Source organism: Mesoplodon bidens, assembly GCF_964165515.1.
Source record: "Mesoplodon bidens genome assembly, chromosome: 1".
NCBI classification, from domain to species: domain Eukaryota; kingdom Metazoa; phylum Chordata; class Mammalia; order Artiodactyla; family Ziphiidae; genus Mesoplodon; species Mesoplodon bidens.
The window spans coordinates 130,512,501-130,539,325 of NC_138176.1; the positions used below are offsets into that span (position 1 = coordinate 130,512,501).

The 26,825-nt window shown below is 32.7% G+C and overlaps 1 protein-coding gene across 22 annotated transcripts in view; it reads right to left on the reverse strand.

The window, feature by feature from the left end:
- Positions 1 to 14,106: 14,106 nt before the first annotated feature.
- The window catches only part of ADGRL3 (adhesion G protein-coupled receptor L3), a 581,523-nt gene continuing 568,804 nt past the window's right edge, over positions 14,107 to 26,825 (reverse strand). For 8 of the 22 annotated variants that reach the window (XM_081254129.1, XM_081254128.1, XM_081254131.1 and 5 more), the window contains one exon: positions 14,107 to 16,423. In XM_081254129.1, the coding sequence (XP_081110255.1) occupies positions 15,624 to 16,423 (800 nt within the window). In that variant the 3' untranslated portion in view covers positions 14,107 to 15,623. Of the gene's footprint in view, positions 16,424 to 18,328; positions 18,381 to 22,952; positions 23,082 to 26,825 lie in introns of all 22 variants that reach the window. The other 14 variants (XM_081254122.1, XM_081254124.1, XM_081254125.1 and 11 more) reach the window with 5 other exon arrangements.

Consider the following 26,825-nt stretch of genomic DNA (forward strand, 5'->3'; position numbering starts at 1 on the left):
GCTTTATCTCTAGTCCTTTGTGTCTCGGTTCCTAACACAGTAAACATTCTCTTGCCAACCTTTGGTAGCTTTTGGCAGAGAAAATAACCCTAGCAGGATGTGTATAAAAAGTTACTTACTTGTAAGTGACCCTATACATTCTTCCATTTCTCTATGTTACTTTCCTTCCCCAAGCCTGCTTAATGTAGTTTGAGACTCAGAGTTCTAAGGGGATCGCCATAAGATTTATTGCAAAGGAAATCAGATAATAGCAGCCAAATAACATGCAAGTCAGGTCATCCCTCCTCTATCCTCTCATTTCCAAAAATGATTTATTAAATGCCTATTCTGGGCAGAGGATTGTTCTGGGGATATTGTTAAATATTAGTGAAATAATTGGAAATAATTATTTGGCTAAGCTGTTTCTATCTAGCTGTAGTTATGTATTTATTAGTTCACTGACTCTAAGAGTACTGTAACTTAATACGTAGTAGTAAATAAATATCTAATGGGATAATTAAATCTTAGTAGGGACATAATTGCTGAAAAGCATTCTAAACCTCTGGAGACATCAGAGTTTCAGCTCATTTAATGAGAAAGGTTTTATTATTTGTATAGACAGCTTGTATTTTCTCTTTAAAGAATAGTCTTTACAGAACCTATTTTCTGTAACAGTCACATCAGGATTTATTTGTAGCACAATGTGCTTAGTTACAATAGTCTTGAGAGTTATAATCCTTTTAAGCACTCCCTTCTCTTGAAAGCATTTTCAAACACTTTGGGCATGTGACTCTATAAGCCCCAAGTGTGATTTAATCCTCAGTATTTTGGTTTGTTCTTGAAGTTGATATTCCTCTGAGAAAAGTGAAAGTATATGTTGATTTTTTATGTTGTTAGCATTTATGTAGGGTGACAAGAAATGGTTGAACATTCTATCATCTTAAAAACTTTAGTGTCCTGAGATTATGCAACTGCTTTAATGTAAAGCATATATAGATAAAGGAAGACGTCTTTTTAGTAATCAAATTCCACAATTCCAAAATGTAGGCTTTTAAATCTAGCAAACCTTCAATAAAGCATTAACATTCAATTGCATTTTACTTGTAAACTTGACAAAATTTAATCTTATCTGTAATTAAGTCACTATTAGACTTTAATTATTTGAATTAAAGATTTGTATCATTTTCTTATTATGGTCTCTCCTGTAGCTTGTTTTAAATTAAATCTACTCGAAATAGTAATTTCTTCTGACATATATCCAAGTTTTTGCAATTTGTAGCACTTCAAACTTTTTCTTTAATGAGACCACTCAGTTTTTTTATTTTTGTCTAGCTTTTAACATTTCAGTAAATGCTTCAAAAGAAAAATCAAAATTTAGTAGCACTTCTACTTTGTTTATTCACAAAAATCTCAATAACCACTTCCACTTAAAATAAAACTGAAGATACTAATAAATAAAACACAACTCTACAGTCATATGGATCACTGCACAGAAGATGCAGGACTGTAATTGTTTTTCACTTCTGACTTTGGAAAGCCTATGGCACTATACTAAGGGTTGGATCTTCTCCTTAACTCAGAGAATGTGGAGGACCCCAGAATATGCTGTATACATACACATCCTTTGTGAAATTGGGGGAAAACTGATAGTATTCACTTTTGTTTGCTAGAATTGTGTATACATATTTTCCACTTGTTTTTTCCTCCCAATAATTGCGTGCGTGTTGAAAAGTAAGATCGGCAACCCATGTTCAAATAAAATGCTTTTCGTGCAAGGCATACCTTGGGAAAAGTCCCAACAATTTTATCTGAAAGACTGTTTCTGACTGGTGGCAGCATTCTTTGTAAATATAACTGTTCTTTTATTTAGATGTACTATTGTGATAGGATGTATCCCTCAGCTCTAAGCCTTCAGGCTTAGTAAGAATAACAGCTTTTCTGGATATCTCTTGCTAATCCTGGATTAAACCTAATAGCATTTTCATTTCTACCTTTTTTTTTTTTGAGAAAGAGTTTTCATCAAAACCAATTTAATTATCTTTTCAAGGATACATAGTATTTAGAAAAAGTAGTATTTCTCTACTTGAAAATTTCAGAGTTACAGAGTGGAATTCAAGACCTTGATCTGAGAGAAGAGTGAGAAGAACAAAACATTCATTTCTGATTTTCTAATGTTTACAATTAAGGCTTATTAAAGAGAGGAGAGAAATGAACTCTAACTGATGGAAATGTGTCACTTTGTAGCATTGATTGAATTATTGGGTTTACTAGGTGCATTTTGATTAGCAGTATACTGGTGAGATAGAACACGGAACTGAGTAAAGATAAACAGTTCAGGTCAGTCAGACGTGAAGCATGATTTAGATAAGAAAGAGTGAAGTTTGCAAGGTTCATGTCTCAGATGGACTAGGTAAGACATAACACTGTAAGAACTGATTCTACTCCAAGTGTTTGTCCAGCATTCCCCTCATACTAGCTCCTAGAAAGACTTTGCTGTCCTAGTTGGAGATATGAACAGTAACCTAGACTCCTAGTACTCATCATCATGGTACTCAATCCTCTGGGCAAAAGTGGTCCAGGGTAAGGTATAAAAACCAAGCATGGTGAATCTGAACGTTTCCTTGAGATTTTTCTAACCAAATGCCCTTTCATATTTTCATGGAGCTATTTGATTCAAAGTACAAAACTGATGCCAAACATGACTCTCTATAAAAAAGAGACTGTCTTGTTGTAACAGTAAGAAGAGAGAACTGTTCTTAAGCATGTATTATGTGTAAGACACTGTTCTAAACATTTTATTAACTCATGATTTTAACTCTATTATCTCAATAACTCTATTCAGTAGATTTTATTACCTTTTTTTTTGTTTGTTTTAATAGAGGAGGAGATTGAGCTATAGAGAGGAACTTGCTTATAATCCCAAGACTAGAAAATAGAGAAGCAGGCTTTTAACTCACAGAGTCTAGATTCAAAGTCTGGAAACTCAACCACCATCAGATACTGCTTCTTAGTAGGAAAAAAAATCAAGCTGGCACAGAGGGAAAAACACAAAAGATAAGACACAGAGAAAGTCTTTACTGTGTTCAAAAGGTTCCCAATTAGCCTTGGCCTCACACTTTTTCTCCATGATTAGGTGAGTCAGTAAATCCCATTAAAATATTTGATCTAATGAAACTTAAAAGCTTTTGCACAGCAAAGGAAACCATAAACAAGATGAAAAGACAAACCTCAGAATGGGAGAAAATATTTGCTAATGAAACAACTCACAAAGATTAATCTCCAAAATATACAAGCAGCTCATGCAGCTCCATATCAAAAAAAATCAAACAGCCCAATCTCAAAATGGGAGGAAGACCTAAATAGACATTTCTCCAAAGAAGATATACAGATTGCCAACAAACATATGAAAGGATGCTCAACATCACTAATCGTTAGAGAAATGCAAATCAAAACCACAGTGAGGTATCACCTCACACCAGTCAGAATGGCCATCATCAAAAAATCTACAAACAGTAAATGCTGGAGAGGGTATGGAGAAAAGGGAACCCTCTTGCACTGTTGGTGGGAATGTAAATTGATACAGCCACTATGGAGAACAGTATGGAGGTTCCTTAAAAAACTAAAAGTAGAGCTACCATGTGACCCAGCAATCCCACTACTGGGCATATACCCTGAGAAAACCATAATTCAAAAAAATACATGTACCACAATGTTCATTGCAACACTATTTACAATCGCCAGGACATGGAAGCAACCTAAATGTCCATTGACAGATGAATGGATGAAGAAGATGTGGCACATATATACAATGGAATATTACTCAGCCATAGAAAGAAACAAAATTGAGTTATTTGTAGTGACATGAATGGACCTAGAGTCTGTCATACAGAGTAAAGTAAGTCAGAAAGAGAAAAAACAAATACCGTATGCTAACACACATATATGGAATCTAAAAAAAAAATATTATTCTGATGAACCTAGGGGCAGGACAGGAATAAAGACATAGACATAGAGAATGGACTTGAGGACATGGGTGTGGGGGAGGGGAATGGGGAGACTGGGATGAAGTAAGAGAGTAGAAATGAAACAAACTACCAAATGTAAAATAGATAGCTAGTGGGAAGCAGCTGCATAGCACAGGGAGATCAGCTCCGTGCTTTGTGACCACCTAGAGAGGTGGGGTAAAGAGGGTGGGAGGAAGGCACAAGAGGGAGGAAATATGGGGATATATGTATACATATATCTGATTCACTTTGTTATACAGCAGAAACTAACAAAACACTGTAAAGCAATTATACTCCAGTAAAAATGTAAAAATAAAATTTGATGTTTTTCATTTGTTTAGCTCAAGAAAGTTTGAATTATGGTTCTATTGCTTAAAATCAAAGGATCCTGAAATACTCATCTAGTAAGAAAGGAGAAACTAGATCACAGGTGAGGCAGATATGTTGCTGTAGAAAGGCTTAGCCAGGAAAATAGTTTAAAAATAACATAGTAGAAAATATGCTGGTCAGGAAGCCCTGATTCAAGAATTAGCTCCAGCATGAATGAGCTATGACATTGAACAGTCACATGTCCTCTGTAGTCCTCAGTTTACTTATCTATGAAGTAAAGGGATTAAACTAAATGATTTCAAGGTTTTTTTCAGGTCTGCAATTCTGTGAATTTACACTGTACATAGGAAAAACAAACGACTTAGAGTGATGAGTGGAGAAGTTCAGAGAGATGGATGAAAATGACCTAGAAAAAAATGTGGTTGAGGTCTAAGACAAAGTTGGGTCTGGGAATTTTGAGAGAAAGAAGAAACGAAGAAAAGGAGTATCTGATGAGTAAATCTTTAGACTGAGCGAGAGAAGATGCTGCTGATATTTGGAGTTAAAGAAACATCAGATAAGATAGAAATGACTTGTGAAACACAGACATAAAAGGGGAAAACGAGTAAAACTAAGATTAAACATAAGAGGGAGACCGAGAATGAGATTGATAGGTAGGAAAAGATTAAAGAGAAAAGAGATCTCATATTTCTATGAGAGTAGATGGAATTTAGCCTGAATCTGAGGGAGACTGGTCAGGGATGTGGTCAGATGGAGGTGATGACTACATAGAGGAGGGGAGGGCTTAGGTATAGCTCTGGGAAAATAATGGGAGAAAAGCTTTCTAAACATAGCCCAATAAGTTATATAAAGCAAACATGAGAAATAAGTGGAGTGAATGATATAAATAATATTTCTGCTCCCCTTGTAAAATATCAATATTTTCTATCATTGCATAATTGAAGTAGCTATCGTCAAAAAGGAGTTAGAGCACTGGATTCTTCAAAAATATATGTCAGAGGGACTTCCCTGGTGGTTCAGTCATTAAGAATCCACCTGCCAATGCAGGGGACACGGGTTCGAGCCCTGGTCGGTGAAGATCCCACATGCCGCGGGGCAACTAAGCCCGTGCGCCATAACTACTGAGCCCACGTGCCACAACTACTGAGGCTTACATGCCTAGAGCCCGTGCTTGGCAACAAGAGAAGCCACTGCAATGAGAAGCCCATGCACCGCAACAAAGAGTAGCCCCTGCTTGCCGCAACTGGAGAAAGCCCTCGTGCAGCAACAAAGACACAACACAGCCAAAAATAAATAAATTTAAATAAATAAATAAATAAAAATAAAATACAATATGTGTCAGATATTTGTATTAACAATATGTATACAAGAGATAAATAGCTATATAATTTATATGTAAATTGCATGTGAGTTGATTATTACCCTGCGGTTCTTTTCCCTGACCATAGCAGACATAAATAACCCACCATGGAATTCTTTCTTACTAATCTTAGATGCAGCCTTCTGAAGACGTGCTCCAAACAGGCATTACCATTGGGTTAGCTGTCACCAGAGTAAAAACTATTTGACACCCTATCACTTTATCCATGAAAGTTATGTGATAAGTAGCTTGGTAATTTAGATGTATTAATTCTATATATTATTACTAACCATTGAAGGAGAAGACTAGTGGTTGTGAGAACCCAAGAGAAGTGGTTATTTCTATCTAATGAATGGTTACTAATTTTTCTCTTACCTTCCATGGGGTCCTCCATGCTATTCTTGTTTAGATAAACTTTTAGGAATCAATATTAGTTGCTTACTAAAACTTAAAAAGAAGAATGTGAATTGGGTGGCCAACAGATAAATAAATATAAGCTGGGAGTTATACTGAAGAAACTCGATTTACTATCATGCATTTTAAATAATAAAAAAAATGCTTCATCAATTTACAGTTCTATTCTGTGGAATTACAGTCAATTCACTTTTACAATGAGTAGATTTTTGAATAGCTGTGACACTGTGCTAAATACCAGGTAGATATATGGTCTGATAACCGTCAAATTTCCAGGAAAAACTTCAAGAGGCTTTTGTTCCATGTAAATAATTCTGATATTTATCTGTGAATTCTGCATGATTTAAAATTAATAACTGACTTCTTTCTGTATGATAATATTCATGGAACCTGAAAATGGTGATAGAAATTGAGATATTCTGAACAAGAGTTTTTGTTCTATGAATTAAAAAATGAAATATATATTTAATAATCCAGTTGATTTTTATTTTGAGAAACACTATTGTTGAGTAAAAACTCTTTGTCTCCAGCTGCTGTAGCCAAGTGGATATTTGATATTGGAAGATAGGAAGCTATACTAAAATCAAGGGATTCTATGATTAGGGTAGAATACTTAAGCCATCATTCATCTTATTAATTGCTCTGTCTCTACCTGAAGACTGGGACCATACATTTAGTGGAGAAACTTTTGTAACACTATTTTATGATGAGTTATAAAACCAATTAATATTGGAGGAGTCACACCTCCAGCATCTCATTGATGTAAAATACTCGGGGAAAAAACTCAGTTGCAACAAAAATATTTGGGGCAGTGTTTTACAAACTGAGTTCCATGGGTTAATAGTTTTAAATCATTTCTCTTCAGGTTCCTTGAGGATTTCAGGGCCAAATTAGTTTAGGAAACAGCACGATAAACACTCTTCTACTTTGCAGCACATTCTCTGAAATCTTGTAATAAAAAAGCTATTTTACTTTAGCCTGACATCTGCCAAATGTATTTAAACTCAAAAACATTTTTTTTCATCAAATGACACCTGCTGAAAAACAAGACACACACACAGAGTCTATTTAGTGCTAACCAAAAATCTGTTTAAGAGTTTTCTCGAGAATTTCATGTGTGCCAAGTACATTATGTGTCACATACAAATTAGGTATTGAATTTACTTGAGATGAGAAGGCTTATTCTTAGAAAAGTAATTTGTTCCAAAGTATAGAATCAGTGACACTTCTCTTTTTCTCTCTCTCTTTATTTCTCCCAACTGCCTGGTAAAATGGAGTTTGCATAAACTTCAAGCTCTTTAAAAGCAGGCTCCATGTTTTTTTAAGGTTTCCTTGAATGCCTGTTTCACCCGTTTATTTAGATGAGAAGGGATGGGTTAATCTCGGTTCAACCAATCATTTAGATGATGCAATGTAACATGGTTAAAAAAGAATAAAATGGACTTTGAGAGATTTTGGTTCAAAACTTACTAGCTTTATGACTCTGAGATCTGAATTTCAACTTCCTTCATAAAGCAAGTATGAAAAAATCTATTTCACCATATTATTGAAAAGATCAAATGAGGCAATGTAAAGTGCCAGGCACGTACTAGTCACTCAGAGCTGCTGATTTCTCTCTGTTTCCTCTTTGGAATATTTCTTATGAAAATGTATTTTCAATATTATGAAGTAGAGGCATCTAAATTAGATTACTCTAGCTGATACTTGTACTCATATTACTGATGCTAAGAGTTAGTAAACTAAATAATCAGAATCCCTGACACTACAGAATGATGGTTAAATAATGTCTACCTTTGTGATCCACAATGTATACTAATACTTATTGTGCTCTTTATTCAAAAGGAGAATAGCATAGAGTTCCTAACTCTCCTTTGGACCAAAGGTTCATTGGTGACTGACTCTCCTACTACCCAGTTTAAGATTAGGAGAAATAAATTGATCAGGCAGCAGATACAGAACTACATCTGATTATATCACATCATTGGCAAACTTTAAGGGCGAACTGTAAGTTATTAATTTAACTTCCTATCTTCCTGGAAAGAACAAATTGACTTACAGACACGTTGGGTGGCAGCAGTTCTCTGGCAACATAAAGAAAAAAGCCTCACATTTTATTTTCAATATATGAGAGGAGGTTGAAGGGTGCGGGGATAGTAAGAAAATATATTAGGAGTCCATGTTTCAGTTATTATCCTGCAGTTTGAAACACTGTCCCCAAACCAATGTTTGAGTATTACCATATAATAACAGTGACTACATCACTTATTGTTCACTGATATTTTTTATTGAGGTTTGTAGCTCATGACTTTACATGTGATTGTACAGAAGATTTAAGGGGGAAAAAAAGAGGTTTGAAAGGTTGTACAAGGGAAAAAAATCCAATAGATTGAAATCTGGTCGGTGTATATGGTAAGATTAATGCCATGTGTAATATATGAGAATGTAAGAGACAAAAGCTTGCAATAGCTATATTTTTTGTTCCTAAAAAATGATTTTTCTTATCAATGAGAAATAGCCTAATTAGTTGTTAGTTTTTAAAGTAAACTATCATTTTTAAAAAAGATGTATCTTGAATTAGATTTAATGCTTGGCAAGTGGGAAAACAGTATGAAAAAACTTTTTCAAGTATCCTTCCATTTTCCAATACATTCACAGAAGCCATTAAGGGAAATCAAGTTGACCCTTTCTACAATTCTTGTCTTTGTAGTTCATAGGCAAAGAGCAGTGTTAGAATATACAAATAAGACTTGTTTATAAATGAAAACATTCTGATTGCCCACAGCTGTTTCAAGACATATCATCTTTTATTACTTAGGATGGTAAAGGAAATCTTTATTTTCAAATGTGGCATGAAAACCAACTTTAAATGTTTTTTTTCCTCATCTCTTGATTCATGATGTCATTTAAAACATAAGACATTGTGACAAGCTGAAATTCAAGGCATTAAAAATGTTCTAGAGGACTAGGCAGTGGTCTGCATAAGAGGACACTCTGTTCTAGTCAGTGTATACTGAGTTCCATCCCCAAAGACCTCTACCTACTATTAAAGAGTTGATGGCATTCATGAATTTTGCCATTTTTTTAGGTCAATTAATACATTTCATTTTGAAGCCAGGACTATTTTGCCAGTTTCACCTTCAGAAGAATCAGAGGAATTTTTAACCTTTAAAAAGCCACTTTGGGTATGGATTTTAAACACATTTCCTTGACAATGTACTGTGAAATTCTGCAGTCTTGGGCCACTGAGACAAACTTAACTTTTTTTTAATTTAAAATCCTCCAATACTGGGCTAAGTGTAATCTTTAATAACCTCTCCCTCAGAACACAAATTGGAACGTTCTCATTTCAAAATTTTTCATTCTGAATGACAATGTTTACCTAAATTAGATACTTAGAAGACAGCTTTACTTTCTCTTCTTTCAAGCTCTTTCCTTTAGCATTCTAGAATGAAAGAAGCATTGGAATACTTTTAGATACATTTAGATTATGAAGCATTTTGATAACATATCATGTGTACAACTGTCTGCAGAATTTTATGAATTAACTACAATAATTGATGAGAGAGAAGGACTTGAGAATAATATTTTCAGCATTGTAATTATTTGTTCAGTCTCAAAGTAATATTCATATATATAATGAATTATCCTATGACTATTGCTTGGTTAGGAATTATTTTGCACAACTACATAATTCCAATTTAATATTAATTTAATGTTTATTAGAAAGATTCATAATAAAGCTCTAAAAGGTACAAAGCTACTAGTAGCATTAACTGCGTTGGCATACAACAGACTAAGCAAATTAGAGAGTGAACGTGAATTGAGGCAAAAATACTTAGACAAGAAATGCCTAAAGAATGTTAAAAGTACTTTAGTGTTTTCTGTGGAATCAGCAGGTTCAAATTATAATATGGTAAACTTCAATTTTATTTTTTTCAACACATCAATAGCATTGGGTACAGTGTTTAAGATTTTTATCACTCTAAGGAATTTTATTATTTTTTTCCTGGATAATTTTTCTCTGAATCTCTACTTTAGGCCCAGTTACCCCACCATGAATTTGCCAACTTGGTTCTGGTCTCCTGTTCCTATTGTGATTGAAAATACTTTGCTATCTCAATAGAGGTTTTTTTCTTGTATAGTCTTCCTTGACTTCTTCACGTAAATCAAAGTTCTCCTTTCACATGCCTTCTTAAAAATCATAGTTTGTATTTACCTAAATGCAATATATATTCTAAAGGGACACAAATTAAGAAAAACTTGTGTGATGTAATATTAAGAGAGAGAAAGAAACATCACAACATAGTTGAAATCAAGACATTTGAATAACAACAAAGATCCTAGATGTTAAAGAAGTGCTGACTTTTAACTTTTAAAAGAGGGAATAGCAATAACTTTATTTCAAATGAGAATATGCAAAACCATAATAACTACCTGTTTAATTGCAAAAATCACAAAGTTTGCAATAATGTAAACAAGCTATTTCCTTTGCAGGCTGTAAATAAAAGGAAAGGAGTATGTAAGTATGTGTATAGGTGAAAGTTGAAGATTGATTTCCCTTTTAAAGCAAAGAGGAAGTAATCAGGTTAATTAGTAAGCAGGAAAGATTCCTCTTACAGCCTAAGCAGGAAAGAAGTGGCTACCAACACTTTAACTTCTTCTAGTCTAGAAATGAAAATTTAGATATTTAGCAATATTTCCCAGATGGTTTAATAAGGATCTATTTGCTGATTACAAAATTGAATTTACAGTTTGGATCCACTGAATCTATTTTATAAGGTCAAAGAAGCGTCTCATGTAGAATCCATTTGCACAAAAATTCTTCCATAAACTATTTTGCAAAGTTGCTGCTTCACTCTTGTGCTTCCGTATTCCTAATTTACTGATGTGCAGAAATCTAACATGAGATATATTTAAAGTATTACTTAGAAATGTGTAAGAATTATCTATGTGGTGAGTTATGAATTGCTAAATGAACTATTTAATTCTTAATACCTTGATACTATAATATACTGGGAAGATCATACATATTATTATTTTATCTAAAATATTTTGTTAGAGAAGAAAGGACATTCATGTCAATATTTTCAGAATTGCTCAAAATCAAATTAGTGTTTGGGTTCTTCTTATTTTTCCTCTCTCTAAATTTCTCTCTCTCCAAATTTTAATTGACTGCATTGTAGTTCTGCAGTGTTTTGTGTTTTTTGAAGAATGCCCAAAGCAGTAGCACTTTGGTACGTTACTGATGGACAACTTCTAAAAATGAATTATTCTTTCACTAATAGGAGGTGATGATTGATTAATTTGAAGTTGATCCTTAGACAACCCAGAAGATTAGACAACCCTTTTGGTCTCTATAATTGAGCAAAAAGTCAGTCTTTGAAGTTTTTAATGTCATTTTTAAAAAATAAGCAAATTAGTCAATGGATCTGAACAAGCATGGGGGGAAAAGCTGAAGATATTGCCGAAATTTATGCTATGTGTTCTTTATAAAATTACTAATTCACTTACATGCTTATCTCCATTATTATGAAAACATGTTACACCAAGTTAATATTTAAAAATTACAAGATGAAATTTTAAAGACCTTTCATCAATATGTCAACATATTTAGATTAATGCGGAATTTAAAAATACACATCATAAACTACATTTTAATTTAAATCATTTTGGATTTGTATTATAGGAAGTTAAGGGGTTTCCATTACCTGCATTTGATTACTACATTTTCCCCACTATTTTTATCTCAAGATGATTGTCCTCATGTCAGTACTTTTTTGTCATTATGATTATTTTAGCATAGCAATTATTATTTAAGTATAGTATTTTTAATTTTAGTAGCGTGAAAACTAAGAGGGATGTTCAAAAATTGAATTGGAATTCCAGCCTATTTTCCTTCACAAAATTTATATTTCTCCATAAATACTACCAATTAGGAATGTGAGCTGTGCAACAATCCAACAGCTTCTGAATCAAATAACATGGTTTGTTCGCTAGTGTCCTAATAAAGTATCAAGTGAAATAGACCTCAAAGAGGAAAAGAAAGTGTAAAATGTTATGAAAATATTATTTTACTTGGAAATAATAATTTGTTTCATTGGCATAACTTTTACTTCCAGCTATCCAAATAATGTGCTATGTATGTATAGTGTATTTGGTGAAAATTTACTTCTTAATGGAAAATCAGATAAACACATCAGAAATATGCAAATAAGGTCATGAATGTCACAGGGTATTGCAAATATAGTCAGCCAAAATGGCAAAAAAAATGAGAAAATTTTAAAGTTATTAATTTATCAGTTGCTATACATGAAAATGCATGTAAAAAAAAGATTCAAGTTCAGGAATTCAACCCTTGCTAGTGTAAAGAGGACTACATGAGAACAGGTTAGACATACACAAATTTCTATTGAAATGTATACATAATTAACTTTCATCCAGTTTTGTTTTCATTATAGTCTCATTCCATTTGGGGGAATAATATCTTCATGTGAAGGTCTTTGGGATCTTAAGTCTTGCTGAAAGTACACCAATTACGATGTATGCGAGTTCAAAAATCTCACCCTTTCATCTTGATGTAAGAACTTGGTAGTAACTAACAGGACTGAATGGCTTTCCATACCAGTTTATGTATTCAAGTGATTTTCTTCAATTTGGACTATGTAGAGATGGGAAGCTATTGGCTTCAAATTTCCATATAATGAAACACAAAAGATAATGGGCAGGGAGGTAGCAAAAGCAGAAAATCAGAATCGGCAGCATCAGCAAGCTGAATTGAGGTAGTTTCCCCATTATTCTGTGAAACTAGCTTCTTACTGATGGAGCTGCTTTCATATAGATTACTGTTGGATTGGCAAAACTAGCATAAATACTCATAAATCCACAGACTACATTTGTGTTTCTGAAGTTACCTTAAACATGTCTAAAAAGGATTCTTTCATTACCAAATGTATTCTATGTAACAGATAGGCTAACCACCTTTCAGGTGCTAATATTGCCAGGTGTGGTATGAGAAAACCTAATTACTATTAAAGCTTGTGGTTCTCCTGCAACTTAGAGAAAATCTGTAGACTTAAAAAAATACTTAGGTCAAATGACTAAAAAGGAATGGTGCATAAGATATTTTGAGGTGATATTAATTTAAGGTTATGATGTACTCTGGCCCAGCACAGAATTTTTTCTTTTGTTATATATTTTAAAACTGTATGTATAGATTACTGGCTATTCTCTAAACTACTCCTTCTAATCTTAAGAAATTCATTTATAAGTGGCTGGTGCTTAAATTTTTTTTTGAAAAAATAAAGAAAAAGAAATTGCCAAGATATCACATAATATAACAGAAATTACAATTTGCCAAATTCATTCTAACTTTGCCCTAGGAGGATCTCCATGCTTGGACACTGCTGGTAAAGATTCTTCAGTAATTGGAGATCTAGAAAGTTTCTTTAAAAGGACTTTTTCCCTCCCATTTTATCCATATATAGAAAAACAAAGAATTAGCAAAAAACTGTCTTATAGTACGACCTTTATAAAATGGATATTCTCCTTGCCATTATTCTTGCATTTTTAGCCAATTGAGTGAATTTAATATCCAACATCAAAATGAAGCATACAAGGGAGGAAAAAATATGATCCTCCCTTCCCCAGTTCAATACTGAAATCTCTGGCTGAAGCTGACTTATTTATAATAAGCCGTGTGAATGCAGTTGGCTTATAAATAAGCACATAGTAACCTATATATTAACCTGCTCGAAAGTACATTATGCATATTATTTCAGCCAACATAAACATGCCCATCCTATTTTTCTGGATTACTTTGCAAAAACTGTATAATTTTGTGCTTAGTTTAGGCAGGTTGATTTCTTTTGCATGGCTCATTTAGGCCATAGAGGATTAGCAAAGTTTATATATTGAAAGCAGAAGGAAAGACGAGAAAAATGAAAAGAATAATTAATCATATAGTACATACATCAATACAATATCTTCTAAATCTCAATCAGTTGTTTATTGGTTGGCAAACAAGTTTCACTTTTACAACAAATATTAGTAATGAGGTCATCCAACTTTGAGACCATACAAAATGGATCATAAATTAAAAAAAAAATTATATGTGCTGCTAATTTACCTCTTGTATTCCTACATTACTTAAAATCCTGTCAAATAAATAAATTTTCCTGTTAATAAACAGAAAGTTTTTTTAAAAAAATCACTTCAAAATAATTGACCTTTCAATTCTTTCTACGAGGGAGTGAATTTCTTTTAACAATTGGTAGTGAAGGTGCCCACTTGAGGAACAGACTGAGCATTCAGCACTTTCACACCCATGGGATACCATTTCTCACATGCAGAAGCCCCATTAGTTCTACTGACACCTCTTTACTTGTAGAATCATAGCTACTCTCTTAGTGATGAACTGCTTGCCAAATATGCTTTGCATTACAACAGATGTGCACTGTAAACAGAAAAGTTCTTTCTGCTTTAATTGCAAAAATGTTCTTGGAAATATTCTGACTGAATAAAGATATATAGTGAGGGAAGGAAGTCTAATTTTATTTATTTTATTTTTTTTTGTAAAAAATAATTTGTTTGCATTACTAGAAAATGATTCCTATAAAGTGATAGCTTCATTTATTTATTTATTTATTTATTTTTTGCCATGTGAAATTTAAAGAAAAAAAAGGCAAAAAAAAAAAAAGAACAAAAGAAAGAAAGAAAAAAAAAGAAAGAAAATGAAGGAAGGAAACTTTGCTCTCTTACTGGTAGACAAACTTGCAAGACCAGCACGAAAGAAAAGGAAAATTTCTTTTTTTTCCACTACATTAACAGGACTCAAATTCTGGAGGAACAGAAAGCAGACTACATGTGCAATGCTAGTATCTGTACATTACATAGAATTGTTCAAATTTTTTCTGCCATTAGTTTTATCATCAGTTAATACAGCAAATCATAAAATATGCATTTAGCATATAATTCTAGAATCCCCCTCCATTTCATTACCAATTGTGTTGTTTTATTTTGTACACCTCAGCTATTCCTGCTGTGGTGAATTCAGGTTGTGAGTGACTAAAAACCACTATGTGATAGTTTGCTTTGATTTTATGTTTGTGCAACACTCCGATCTAGATGCAGCATTGTTACTAATTTCAAACAAGTGTTCTGGCCTTTTAAAAAATCAGGTCCTTGTAATTATAGTAACAGAGCATCAGAGATGTTAGAACAAACACAACATAATTCAACAAGGCCACAATGAGCGCCATTTTCTTCAAATCTCGTTCATTAACATAATGAAGTCTCCATCTGAGGGGGGAAGGACAGGAAAGAAGCTGGCACAGGGGAATTTCAGCAATGATCTTTCTCCCCTGGGCTGACCTAAAAAAAATCCCAGTTTAAAAAAAAAAAAAAGAAGTCTGAGAGTTTGTGTTTGTCGTTTAAGAACAGCATATTTAGGAGTACACACATTATTACCACTGCTTATATCAACTCAGAACAGTCAACCTGGTGTTAGCAGTTTTGTTGGCTTAAATTTCTGTCATCTTCTATAGGCTAGTGACCAAATGAGCAGGTCCTTTTGAACTCCCCTCTGGAGGGGTCCCATCTTTGTTTGGAGGAACTATAAATCCATCACTGCTACCGCGACCTAGCTGGTAGTAGGTATGCAGCTGATGGATGTGGTTTCTGGAGCCTAGGTTTGGCATGCTTTTGTAGTAAACATCATCGGCATCACCACATTTGGCCGGTGGGGGTTCGGTCTGGGTGCTGGTGGTAACGCTCTCTGCGGCGGGCACACCAGCCAGTGCCGGCATGCTGGTGTAGAGAGAGTCCCTATGGGGTGACTGGAGATCTTCTGTGTGCTCGTTGGTTAGCAAAGGGAAAAAGCTCTCACTGTGGTCTTGGGGGATCCGCCTTCTGGTGTAATGATGTGGCTGGTGGTTCTCTGTGGAGTAAACTCTTGGGGGCAGCAAAGGAGCATCAGATTCCTCATGAATAAGTTCTAGGCCCAGACTCTCCTCATGGTTAAAGGAGGTGGCATCATCCAGGGCAATGGCATCATCTTCACTCCCACTGCCCAGGTTATTCACCAGCTTGTTCATCAGATTCCTGTTCTGTTCGCTGGAGCGCTCATGGTTATTCAGGTAAGACGGGATATAGTTGGAAGTGAGTTCCTTCAGAATCTTTTTCTCTAGGGCGGTCTCGTTATGGTTATAGCCACGGTCTATGATTTGCACACAGTTGCTCAAGTATTCGCCACTGGCAATGCTGTAACTATTGCCATGGTTACCATTCAGTGGTAGAGTATCCATGACACTTGTATCCCTGGCATTGTTCAGAAGCCCCTCTGAAAAAGATTACAAAACATTATGACATTTATATCCAATTGGCTATAGAACACACACACAAACACAAAAGTGAAAACACCCGACTATGAAGTATGTATAAATTGCTAGCAATTTTAATTAAGTATAAAATGTTTGGAAATAAAAAAATATTAAATCTGTATGTACATATCTATATCTATATATATGTATACTTGGACAATTGATAGAAATCTTATAAACAGAAAATTATTTAAAGTAAATCTTTAAAAGAATTTTAAAAACCCCTATAAATTTGCAATTTCCACACATTGTTTGACAGTATTTGAAACATATTTGGTTATAACTTAGGGAAAAAAGTGCAAAATTTTGCTGTAGTCATTCATAGCTTTCAATTTATACACACCAAAGTCAATCCAATAATTCATTACCTTTAATTTTATGTGCTGTCTTAACATTAAAATAGGTATAAAATTAACATAATTCATGTGTGGTACTTTGAATATACTGGTCAAAGTAAAAGATTTGAGCAGACTCTAATAATCTGATATGTAATTTATAAGATTGAAAATAATCCCTACACAAAAAACCACAAAAGGATTATGTTAAATTTGTCAGAATGATATAGTCATGAAATAATGCCTAGTCAAATAAATGGCACTTCAAAATAATTTGCACATAGGAACTTTCAAAACAAAAATATTTGGATTTACTTTCCAATTTTTTTTTTTCTGCTATAAGTACTTTGGTTACTATTATATATTAAGCCATTAGTAATTGTTTAGGGTCATTAGATAATTCTACAAAAGACTGTGTAAAGACATGAGGGATCTGATTCCTAAAAACACAGTGTCAGTATTAAAGGTTCCATTTCATAATGAGTGATGACTTTGTGTGCATATTAAACTTTGGGTTTAAAAGAGATTAAATGTCTTATTCTGGGAAGAAACAGCTGCAGTGAAATAAATTTGACCACATGCTTCTTCAAGGTTTTTGCATTTTCTTGAATGAAAAGAAATCCAAGGATCTATAATAGTTCCATAAATCTCTCCAAATGTAAACACAAAAGAAAATAAAACACAAACATTTAACGAATACTGCTAAATAATAAAGGGTATTTCTTTATAGAACAATTAATTGAAGAATTCTATTAAACTTGTCAAAACATCACTAACTTGTGAAAATATAGCATTCATTCTATATCTGTGATGCAGTTATGTTTACCAAAACTGAACTAGTTCATTACTTGTTTAAATAAAGTATCCCAAATATAACAATTTTTATATGGACGTCTGATGCATACTCTATATTCAAGTAACACAGTTTTCAAAAATAGCAATGCATTAAAAACATTAAAAAAACAGCCATCACAGACATAGGGTGAAGCGATTTATTTTCATGTTATAAGATATCTTGTAGACAAATCCACAATGTTAAGAAAAAATAAAAGTAAATGCTTTTTAAAGGGCCATATGTGATGGGTGATTGCTGCTGCAGAGGCTGCTATGGTAGGCTTGATGGTTATGGTTGAGCAACTGATGCATTGAAACATGTGTTTATTATTTCTGTTGTCAATGCATTGGGTATGGCTTGAAAACAGCCATAGTTAAATAAACTGGGTATGTTGCATGTGACATGTATTTGTATGATGGAATGTAGTAATGAAAATTAAAAGTTTATGAATTACTTAGCAAAAACAAATGCTTAATTTAAAAACAATTTAACTCACACAAACATTACATGAGACTTAACAACTATGTTATGTGACACAATAAAAGAATCAGACAACAAAAGCGTCTAATCTCTATTAACATATATTTATATAAGTTGATTCATAGGTTCTTTAGTTTTTAAATTGTGAGATGAACTGTTTTTAATAACTACATCATCTATATGTGATGCAATAAAAGTGAACTAAAAAAAATTACATTTGATATGCAATGTTTAGCTTTACTCCCATACTTGTCTCTCTGTAGGGCTCTAAACGACAGCATGAAGAAAAGGAAAGAAAAAACAACAAGTAAGCTTACAGCGACAGTAGAAGAAACATGAGTAAAAAGCAAATTGATGATATGCAGAAAAAAGAGTCAAAGGAAATAGTTCCACTGCCCCAAAATTCATGGGTCTGTGTTACATGGTTTATCATAATTAAAAATACTGAAATGTTAGTCAGAAAATAAGAAACCCCATAATACATGCTAATGAGTCTTTAATAAGCGTTTCTGCAGTTTGTAAATTTCAAACAAATACACACTTATTTTAAAGTTAAAATTATCACAACAACCAAAGAGAGTAAAATCTTGAGGGCAAGCTATGACTATTTCCACAACTATAATTCAGTATTATGTATATGTGTGTGTGTATAGGTTAGGACATACTTGCTTCTAAGGAATGTCATTTAACTTTAAAAATTTTTCAGTAAGATTATAAATAAATTCTTTTGTTTATATACAGAGAAAAATACCACAGTTTGAACTTTTCATAATTGTGTTTTCTTTTATGTATCTTCTCTTTTCATGTACAAAGATTATTTTTCTCCCACTGTACTTATACAAGTGTTTTTTATCATTTGTAAATTATACTGATCGATACTGTCATTTCTGGAGCTCATATTCAAAAGTTGTATAACTATGGAGAAAGAAAAAGGCTAAATGCAACCATTATTCTGTATCAAGAAAATGTGTGGGGGAAAAAATACCACCAATCAATATCAGGTTTTCTTCTGGATTGCTGCACAATCATATGCAATCTAACATGTTAAAAGTTAATCCTTTAAAAACAATAGTAGCAAAATTATTTTAAAAAGAAAACCCTCATATTTTAATCCTGACAAAAAACCTGCTTTTGCTGATTTTGTTTATAAGAAGGTTAAATCATCACAAAATAAAAACCAGCGAAGTCACTGGGCTATATCATTTCAAGAGATTCCAACTTGTTATAATTTAGCCATTGCTTTAGAGATACAGTTTTTGTACTTTAAAAGTCGATTTGTTTCTCAGCAAAAGACTAACAATATTTCAAAATGGAGAGAAAATTTCCTTTAAAGTTTCAAAACACATTTAGAAAAAGAATTGTAAATAAAAAGCCAAACTAGTATAGCAGCAGATGGAAATTGCTAGTAGGCTCATTATGGCTCCTTCCGTAAATGATAACATTTTAGAACTGGAAAGCACATAAGAGATAACTGAAGTTCAGCTCCTGCTTTTTAAGATGAGGAAGCTTCAACCAAAAGAGACTGAACCTTATCTAACGCCACTTCTGCTAACAGTGGCAGAACTGGGATCATAATAGGAATCTTCTAGATTGACTCCGTGCACTACTATCTACCTCCTTCTCATCACATCTGCCTTAGACTTTGAAAGCTATAACAGAATATTTATATACTTTATACTATAACCTTGTATTCTTGACAACTATAATGTATTCTTCATTATATCCCACCCTAAAAATATGTTTTTTCTTTAAAGCTTTAGAATTGAATTAAATTACTTTAAAATGTAAATTAACTTGTAAAAGCATGACTTCTCTATATTACATTTTGTTGGCAGGTTAATCTATAATGAGATTTATCTAACAAAAACTAAATTCTCCAATACTGACAAGAAGATAATGGTCCAGAAATACCACGCATGAAGTTTTAAATATTTCCACAGATAGAATCTGAACCTAATATAACAAAATTATATTATTCATCTTTATTCCTAACTCTATATGCATTAGTAATACTGTAACATATCTTTACATATTTTAAATAAAGGCATCACAAACAAAAATGGATACTTTAAATCTGAATGCTTCTTTGCTTGGATGGCATTGGTACAACAGAATTAAAGGACCAACAGAACAGAACCAAGTGGTAATTCAACATAAACCACTCCAGTACATACCGAGCCACCTATATTTCATGTAAGATTTCACCTTGCCAGTAAGAATATAAGTGCATTCATCTGAAAGCATAAGATTAGTAGCAATATGACAATCACCAAGTTTTTTGTTCAGTGGTAAAAAAAATTATTTTAAGCTCTACCATAGTTTCTTAACATCTCAAAAATATTAAAACATAAAGTAGTTGAACAATTCCATTTCTGACTCTGAAAACCAATAATAAAATTATTTACTTTTGTTCTTAAGAAAAGTCAGTAGAATTTAATTTACTGGCATAAACATTAAATCCATTCCGAAGAATCCTTTGTGTATTTTTTGATAATCTTAATAGCAATATTCAGTAATAGGCTCGATAGGAATAAAACTTTGGATTTATATGGTATTATTTTAAATTTTGTTGTGAGAATTTCACTTTGATAGTGTTTATAATGGTGTTGCATCCTTAGAAAAATCTCCTAATTTAGGATACCAGGAGTAAAATAAGACAAGAAGGCAGATATTGAATTAAGGAAAACATACAGATTAATGATTGTTAGTTTTTCATTATTTAAGACATTAGAAATTATATCTGAATAATCAAAAAAGCTAAACAAAATATGATCTAAACTATTACTTATTTTAAAAAATTTCCAACAACTCTTTGCATAAGGTGAATAATGTAGAATAGATTTAATATGCAAACATGATGTAAATCTTTATTTAACATCATTCAAAACTTATTAATATGTCAGAACAATTTAAAATACTCTAATGACACATTTATGTCATCTAGCCCAATGAAAATAAAGGGAAAAACCCAAACAAGACTCTATAAGGTCTGCAAAATTGTTCCGACAAACCAAATTTAGTGCATTATGTAATATACACATCATTGAGTGCTACAATGAAATTGGGACATTGACAAATGGTAGACAATGTAAAGGGGAAAAACCATGAAGAAACTTTCCCCTCCTGATAACACTGAGGTTGCTTTACTAGAAAATGGAGGACTAAAAGAAGCCAGATTAACTGCCTTCAAATATTTAAAGGATTGCCACAGACAGCAGAAAAATGCTCTGCTCATCTTTGTTCTAGAAGGCAAACCTAAGCATCACAGCCAGAGGCAAATTTCAACTTGGTGGAAAGAAAAAATATTTATAATGAATGGAGCATTTCAACAATTGAATATATTAAATCTCGAGGTAGGAAAGGCCTCATTAGAGGAAATACTTAAGCACAGGTTGACAGAACGTCCACAATGTGGTAAAGAGGATTCAATGAGTTCTATCTCTTCTTTTGACTCTAAGTCTATGATTCTTAGGTATAGGTCCTTAAGAAACTGGATAAAACTGACAGTTTGCTTAATTCTTTAATCCTATTGAAAAACAACTTGACTATTCCTGAAGTCACTCCTGACTTACTGGCTTTGGTATTTTTGAAATAATTTAAAATTATCCTTCGTATCTGACAAGGTGTCACCTGGGAAATTCAGATGGTTTTAGACACCCAATGACCATGTTGCAACAAACATGCTTTTCTGGAATAATCATGCACACCAAGTTTTTCACACTCACGCCACTAATCTTTTACCTCTGACTGAGAAGGAAAACACACACACACACACACACACACACACACACACACACAAAGATTCCCAAAGAGGATAATAGAAATTTTATTCAAGATTGCCTGGGAAAAATTTAAAATATTGCTAATCTGTCTCATCCAACTTGAAGGAACCACCGAAGTCTCTTTGTTATCGTGAATTTTCTTTCAAATATAATTTTAAATAGGTGTATCACTGACTAAAATTTTTCTTTTATGACACTTTTACTTGAATAATATTTTCTTGTGGTCACTTTATTTATGATATGAATATTTTTAATTTCTTGTACTCTAATACATTTTTTAGCTTAGAAAAGGTAAAAAGTCACGTAAAAATGCTTAGATTGTAAGTGGTTTTAAATAGATTTATGCTTATGTGTTTGAGATACAATTAAATTTTTAAATCATTTAAAGTTGGAGGATACACAAAGGAACCATATTCAAAACCTTTGTTTTTAACATGCAGCCACAGTAGAAAAAGCATTTCATGACCTTTCTGAGCCAGTTCACAGAGGCAATATCAAGTTATGGTAGAACCTGATCTGCTACTGTTCAATTCACTGTTCTTTCCACCACAGCTTATTTCAGTGTTTTCCATGGAGTTGACCTAAGTGCTTTCATCAGTAGTGATGTTTGTGCCTAGAGTGTGCTTCATGATATAACAGAGTAAGATTACTTTCTTGATCTTAAGATTGCTGAATCAAGTCTTCCTTTATCTTACTTACCTTGGGCAAATATCTCATTTCTTAAAATGAATACATAGGTATTTAATATAGAAATCAATCAACAACAAGAAAAGTACTGACAAACCACAATACATTTTACAACATTACAGAGAAACAAACACATATTGATGAATCAAGCATTTGTTTATCAGAAGGAAGGAATCCATTTCTTACTAAGGAAAACCTAAGGAAAATGGAAAATAAAAACACCAAGAGGGGTGGAAGGCAAAAAGAGTCTGTGCATCTGCTTCCAAAAGAAAGAAAAGGCAGGAAGAAAGAAAGAAAAATAGAATGTGGCCATAAAAGCTACATAAACTGGGACTCTCACTTGAAAAAATTAAGATAAACTCTAGCACACCTTGTGCGTTGTACATGCTGACAGAAGGGTTGTTACAGACCGCCGGTTCCCCAAGCAATGTATTATAGGGATTGTTAGTACCATGCGGACGAAGCAGAGCATTGCTTATAAGATGATTAGCCATGGCTCCTGGAGCAGCCCCATAGAAAGACAGAGAAAAAAAAAGGTCAATCAGGCAAATGTGTTTGAAAAAAAGGAAAGGAAACATTTAGAATGACAACAGTTGATATAGTCCTGATAACAGGCAGGTAGCTAGTTAGACTCAAAAATATATGCCACTAAAGCACACGTTTCCAACAAGGCACATATCCAACTCAATGGGAAAGAAATTAAATGATTTACAATGTTGATAAAGCCACATTTAGGGTCTTCTCTTTCCCAGAGTGTAAGCAAAAATATATTCCCATGCTTGCTAAAAATGAAAAATGAAAAATTAAAAAAAAAGCAAAATATAGTCTTCCATATAAACAAAACATATAACACAAAACAAAAGCTGAAAGAAAAGTTTAAAACACAGAAAGAAAAGTTAAAATTAAACAAAACATTCCCTCAATCATGGAAACCATTGGGTTGTTTTCAATGAAATAATAAAAGGCAACATTTATGATAAAACACTCATTTGGAGAGCAGCTGTTGACACAACAGAAGATTTTGACATTACTTAAAATTCTATGAAGAAGAATTATTTAAATTGAAATAAACTAAAATTCAATCACACTTATTAGTACACCATTGTAAGCATACTAATTAGGTGAACTTACGAATCTGACAAAATGATCATAAGGATATTATTTTTAAATATTTTAAATAAAATATTAACTTCATCGTATCAAGCAATATATATAATTCCATTTTCCATTTTCCAACTGGTTGTTTGGACTTTGGCATAGCAAAGTAACAAAGATAAACTCTTTTATCTCTTTATGAACAGATGTACTTAATCTCTAACATACTGTCAGTATGCATTACAACCTCCCACCCTCAAGAGTCACTTAACCAAAAAAGCAAAAAATTGAGAATGACAGTTTTATTAAATATAATTAGGCCATGTATGGAAATGATAGGCAGAATGTATATTTATGTTAGATGATAAAGAAAAGAAAAATGAAGAAAGAAAAACACAAATTATATAAGGATAGGTTGAAAACACAGGTATATATTAATTTAAATATATATATTAGAGAATAGAAATATATAGAACAGGAGAAAATACTTTCAAACAAATTTACAAATATTTGCAATCCAACAAAGGACTAGTATCTGGGATATATGGGACTTTGGACAACTCCCAAAGGTCAACAGTAAAAAACAATCAACAAGAAACAAAACCAAAAACAATCCAATTAGAAAATGGGCCAATGGTATAAACAGACATTTTATGGAAGAGGGTATACAGGTGGCAAACAAGCTCATAATGAGAAAAGAACTGTTACTAGTCATTAGGAAAATACAGGTTAAAACCATAATGAGATATCACTACACACTTAAAAATGGTGGTGACAAAAATGCTGGCATGGATGAAGAGAAACTGGATCACTTGTACTTTGCTGGTGGGAATGTAAAATACTAAAATACTCTGAAAAACAGTTTGGCAGTTTCTTATAAAACTAAACATGCAATTACCATACCACCCAGCAATTGTACTCTTGAACATTTATCCCAGAGAACTGGAAATTTATGTTCACACAAAAACCTACAGATGAATGGTCATGGCAACTTTATTTGTAATAGCCCATAATGGGAAAGAGCCCAGATGTCCTTCAACTGGTGAATGGTTAAACAATCTGTGGCACATCCATACCATGGAATATTACTCAGGAATAAAAAGGAACAACTATCAATACACATAATGACCTGGATGAATTTCTAGAGAATTATACTGGGTAAAAAAGACAATTCAAAAACTGAATGATTCCATAAATACATATATTCTTGAAATGACAAAATTATAGAAATGTAGAATAGATTAGTGGTTGCCAGGGTTTAAAAATGCAAATGGGAGGGAGGTGGGTATGGTAATAAAAGGGCAGCATGAGGCATCCTTGAGGTGATGGTATGACTCTGTATCTTGGCTATGGTGGTGGCTACACAAACTTACTCTTGTGATAGAATTGCAGTGAACTAAACACACACACACACAAATACAATTAAATACAAGTAAAATAGAAGAAATCTGAACAAAATTGGAGGACTGTTTCAATGTCAATATCCTGGCTGTGACAGTGTAGTACAGTTTTACAAGATATTATTGAGGGAAACTGGGTAAAAGGTACATAATCTCTGTATCATTTCATACAACTGCAAGTGAATCTACAACTATCTCAAAATAAAAAGTAATCTATATTGAATGAATATGACAAGAACATTCAGTCACTCATAGAAATGTTAAAAAAATGAAAAGGGAAAACTTGGCCATGGCAGTTTTAATTTTTTCTTAATCATAGTTCTTTGTTATATGGTAAATTACCAGTCAAATAAATATTTTAACCTCAAAATTGGGAAAGTGAACTATTGATTTAAAGGACAATAAAGCTTGTCTGATCGCTAGAGCTAGAAAGTTTCAGTTTTATCAGGAAATAAGCTATATGTTTGCATCCTACACATTCTGCAAAGAACTAGCATAGAGCTAGCACAGAAGTTTTGTGTGCTCGATGAATATTTGCTGAAATTGTACTTCATACACATTTAGATGTCTTTACACAGTGAGATAACAGATCTTCAATTTATCATATAATGGGCATATCAGGTTATTATTTCCCATTGATGAATTAAATACATGGTATATTAGTATGAAAAGCTAAAAAGAGTTGGCTACAGTGCCTTTCAGATAAAAAATGGAATACTGTTAATCTTAAACATGGATATTGTTGATGAAGCTTAATTGTTTGAGACAGGATTTGGTCTGCCCAACATTTTTAGAAAGCAAACTACCTGTAAATTGTATCTGCTACCTAATATTTATTATTGCAGCCTTTTCTCAAGTTAAAAGGAAAGTTAGTCTTCTAACACAAGTAGCTGTCTTCTAAAGTTACTCTAAATAAGCATTTAAATAAAAAATGAAAAGTGTAAGCAACTTAAAATGAACTAGGGTAAAAACCTTAAAAATATAAAATTGTTCAAACTCTTTACACTTCCTTATAGATCAAATAAGGGTAAGATCTTTATGTCTGGGACTTATATGTACATCTCTGCACATTTCCCTTTATCCCTACACATTATGTAATTTAAACTAACTGGAAAACAAACAGTAGACTGGAAAGATGGCTCGTCACTGTTTTCTCTGGCTTCATATAACTTATAAAAGAAAATATTCCCTTTTTTTTTAATCTGCTGATGTAAAAGAAGATGATCTGCTTAAAAGTTCTTATCAGAAGAAAAAAAACTGTAATTATTTATGGTGATGAATGTGAACAAGACTCATTGTGGTGACCATTTCATAATATATACAAGTATTTAATTGTTATACACCTGAAACTAGTATAATGTTATATTTCAATTTACCTGAATTCAAAAACTAATAAATAAATGATAAAAGAATGTAATTTAAAAAAAGATGATCTGTACGTTAGAATAAGGAAACAATTGAGTTGGGAAGAATCAAGCATAAAAAAGAAGCAGGTGACTCAATATTTTGGTTTCTGTTTAGCATTCAGTTTACAAAAAAGCTAATAATGTGAGAATAAAAAAAGTTTAATCATACAAAAATGGAGATCCATAATGGAATTCTAACAAAGCTATCACAATTTGTATAGATAATCTATCTGGTTCTATCTTTCTTAGCATAAAGTTCCTTTTCAGTTTTTCTTAGTGTTTTTCTAATTTTTGAATGTACTTTAAATTTAAAGCACTTATATCAGTGAAATCCACTAATAT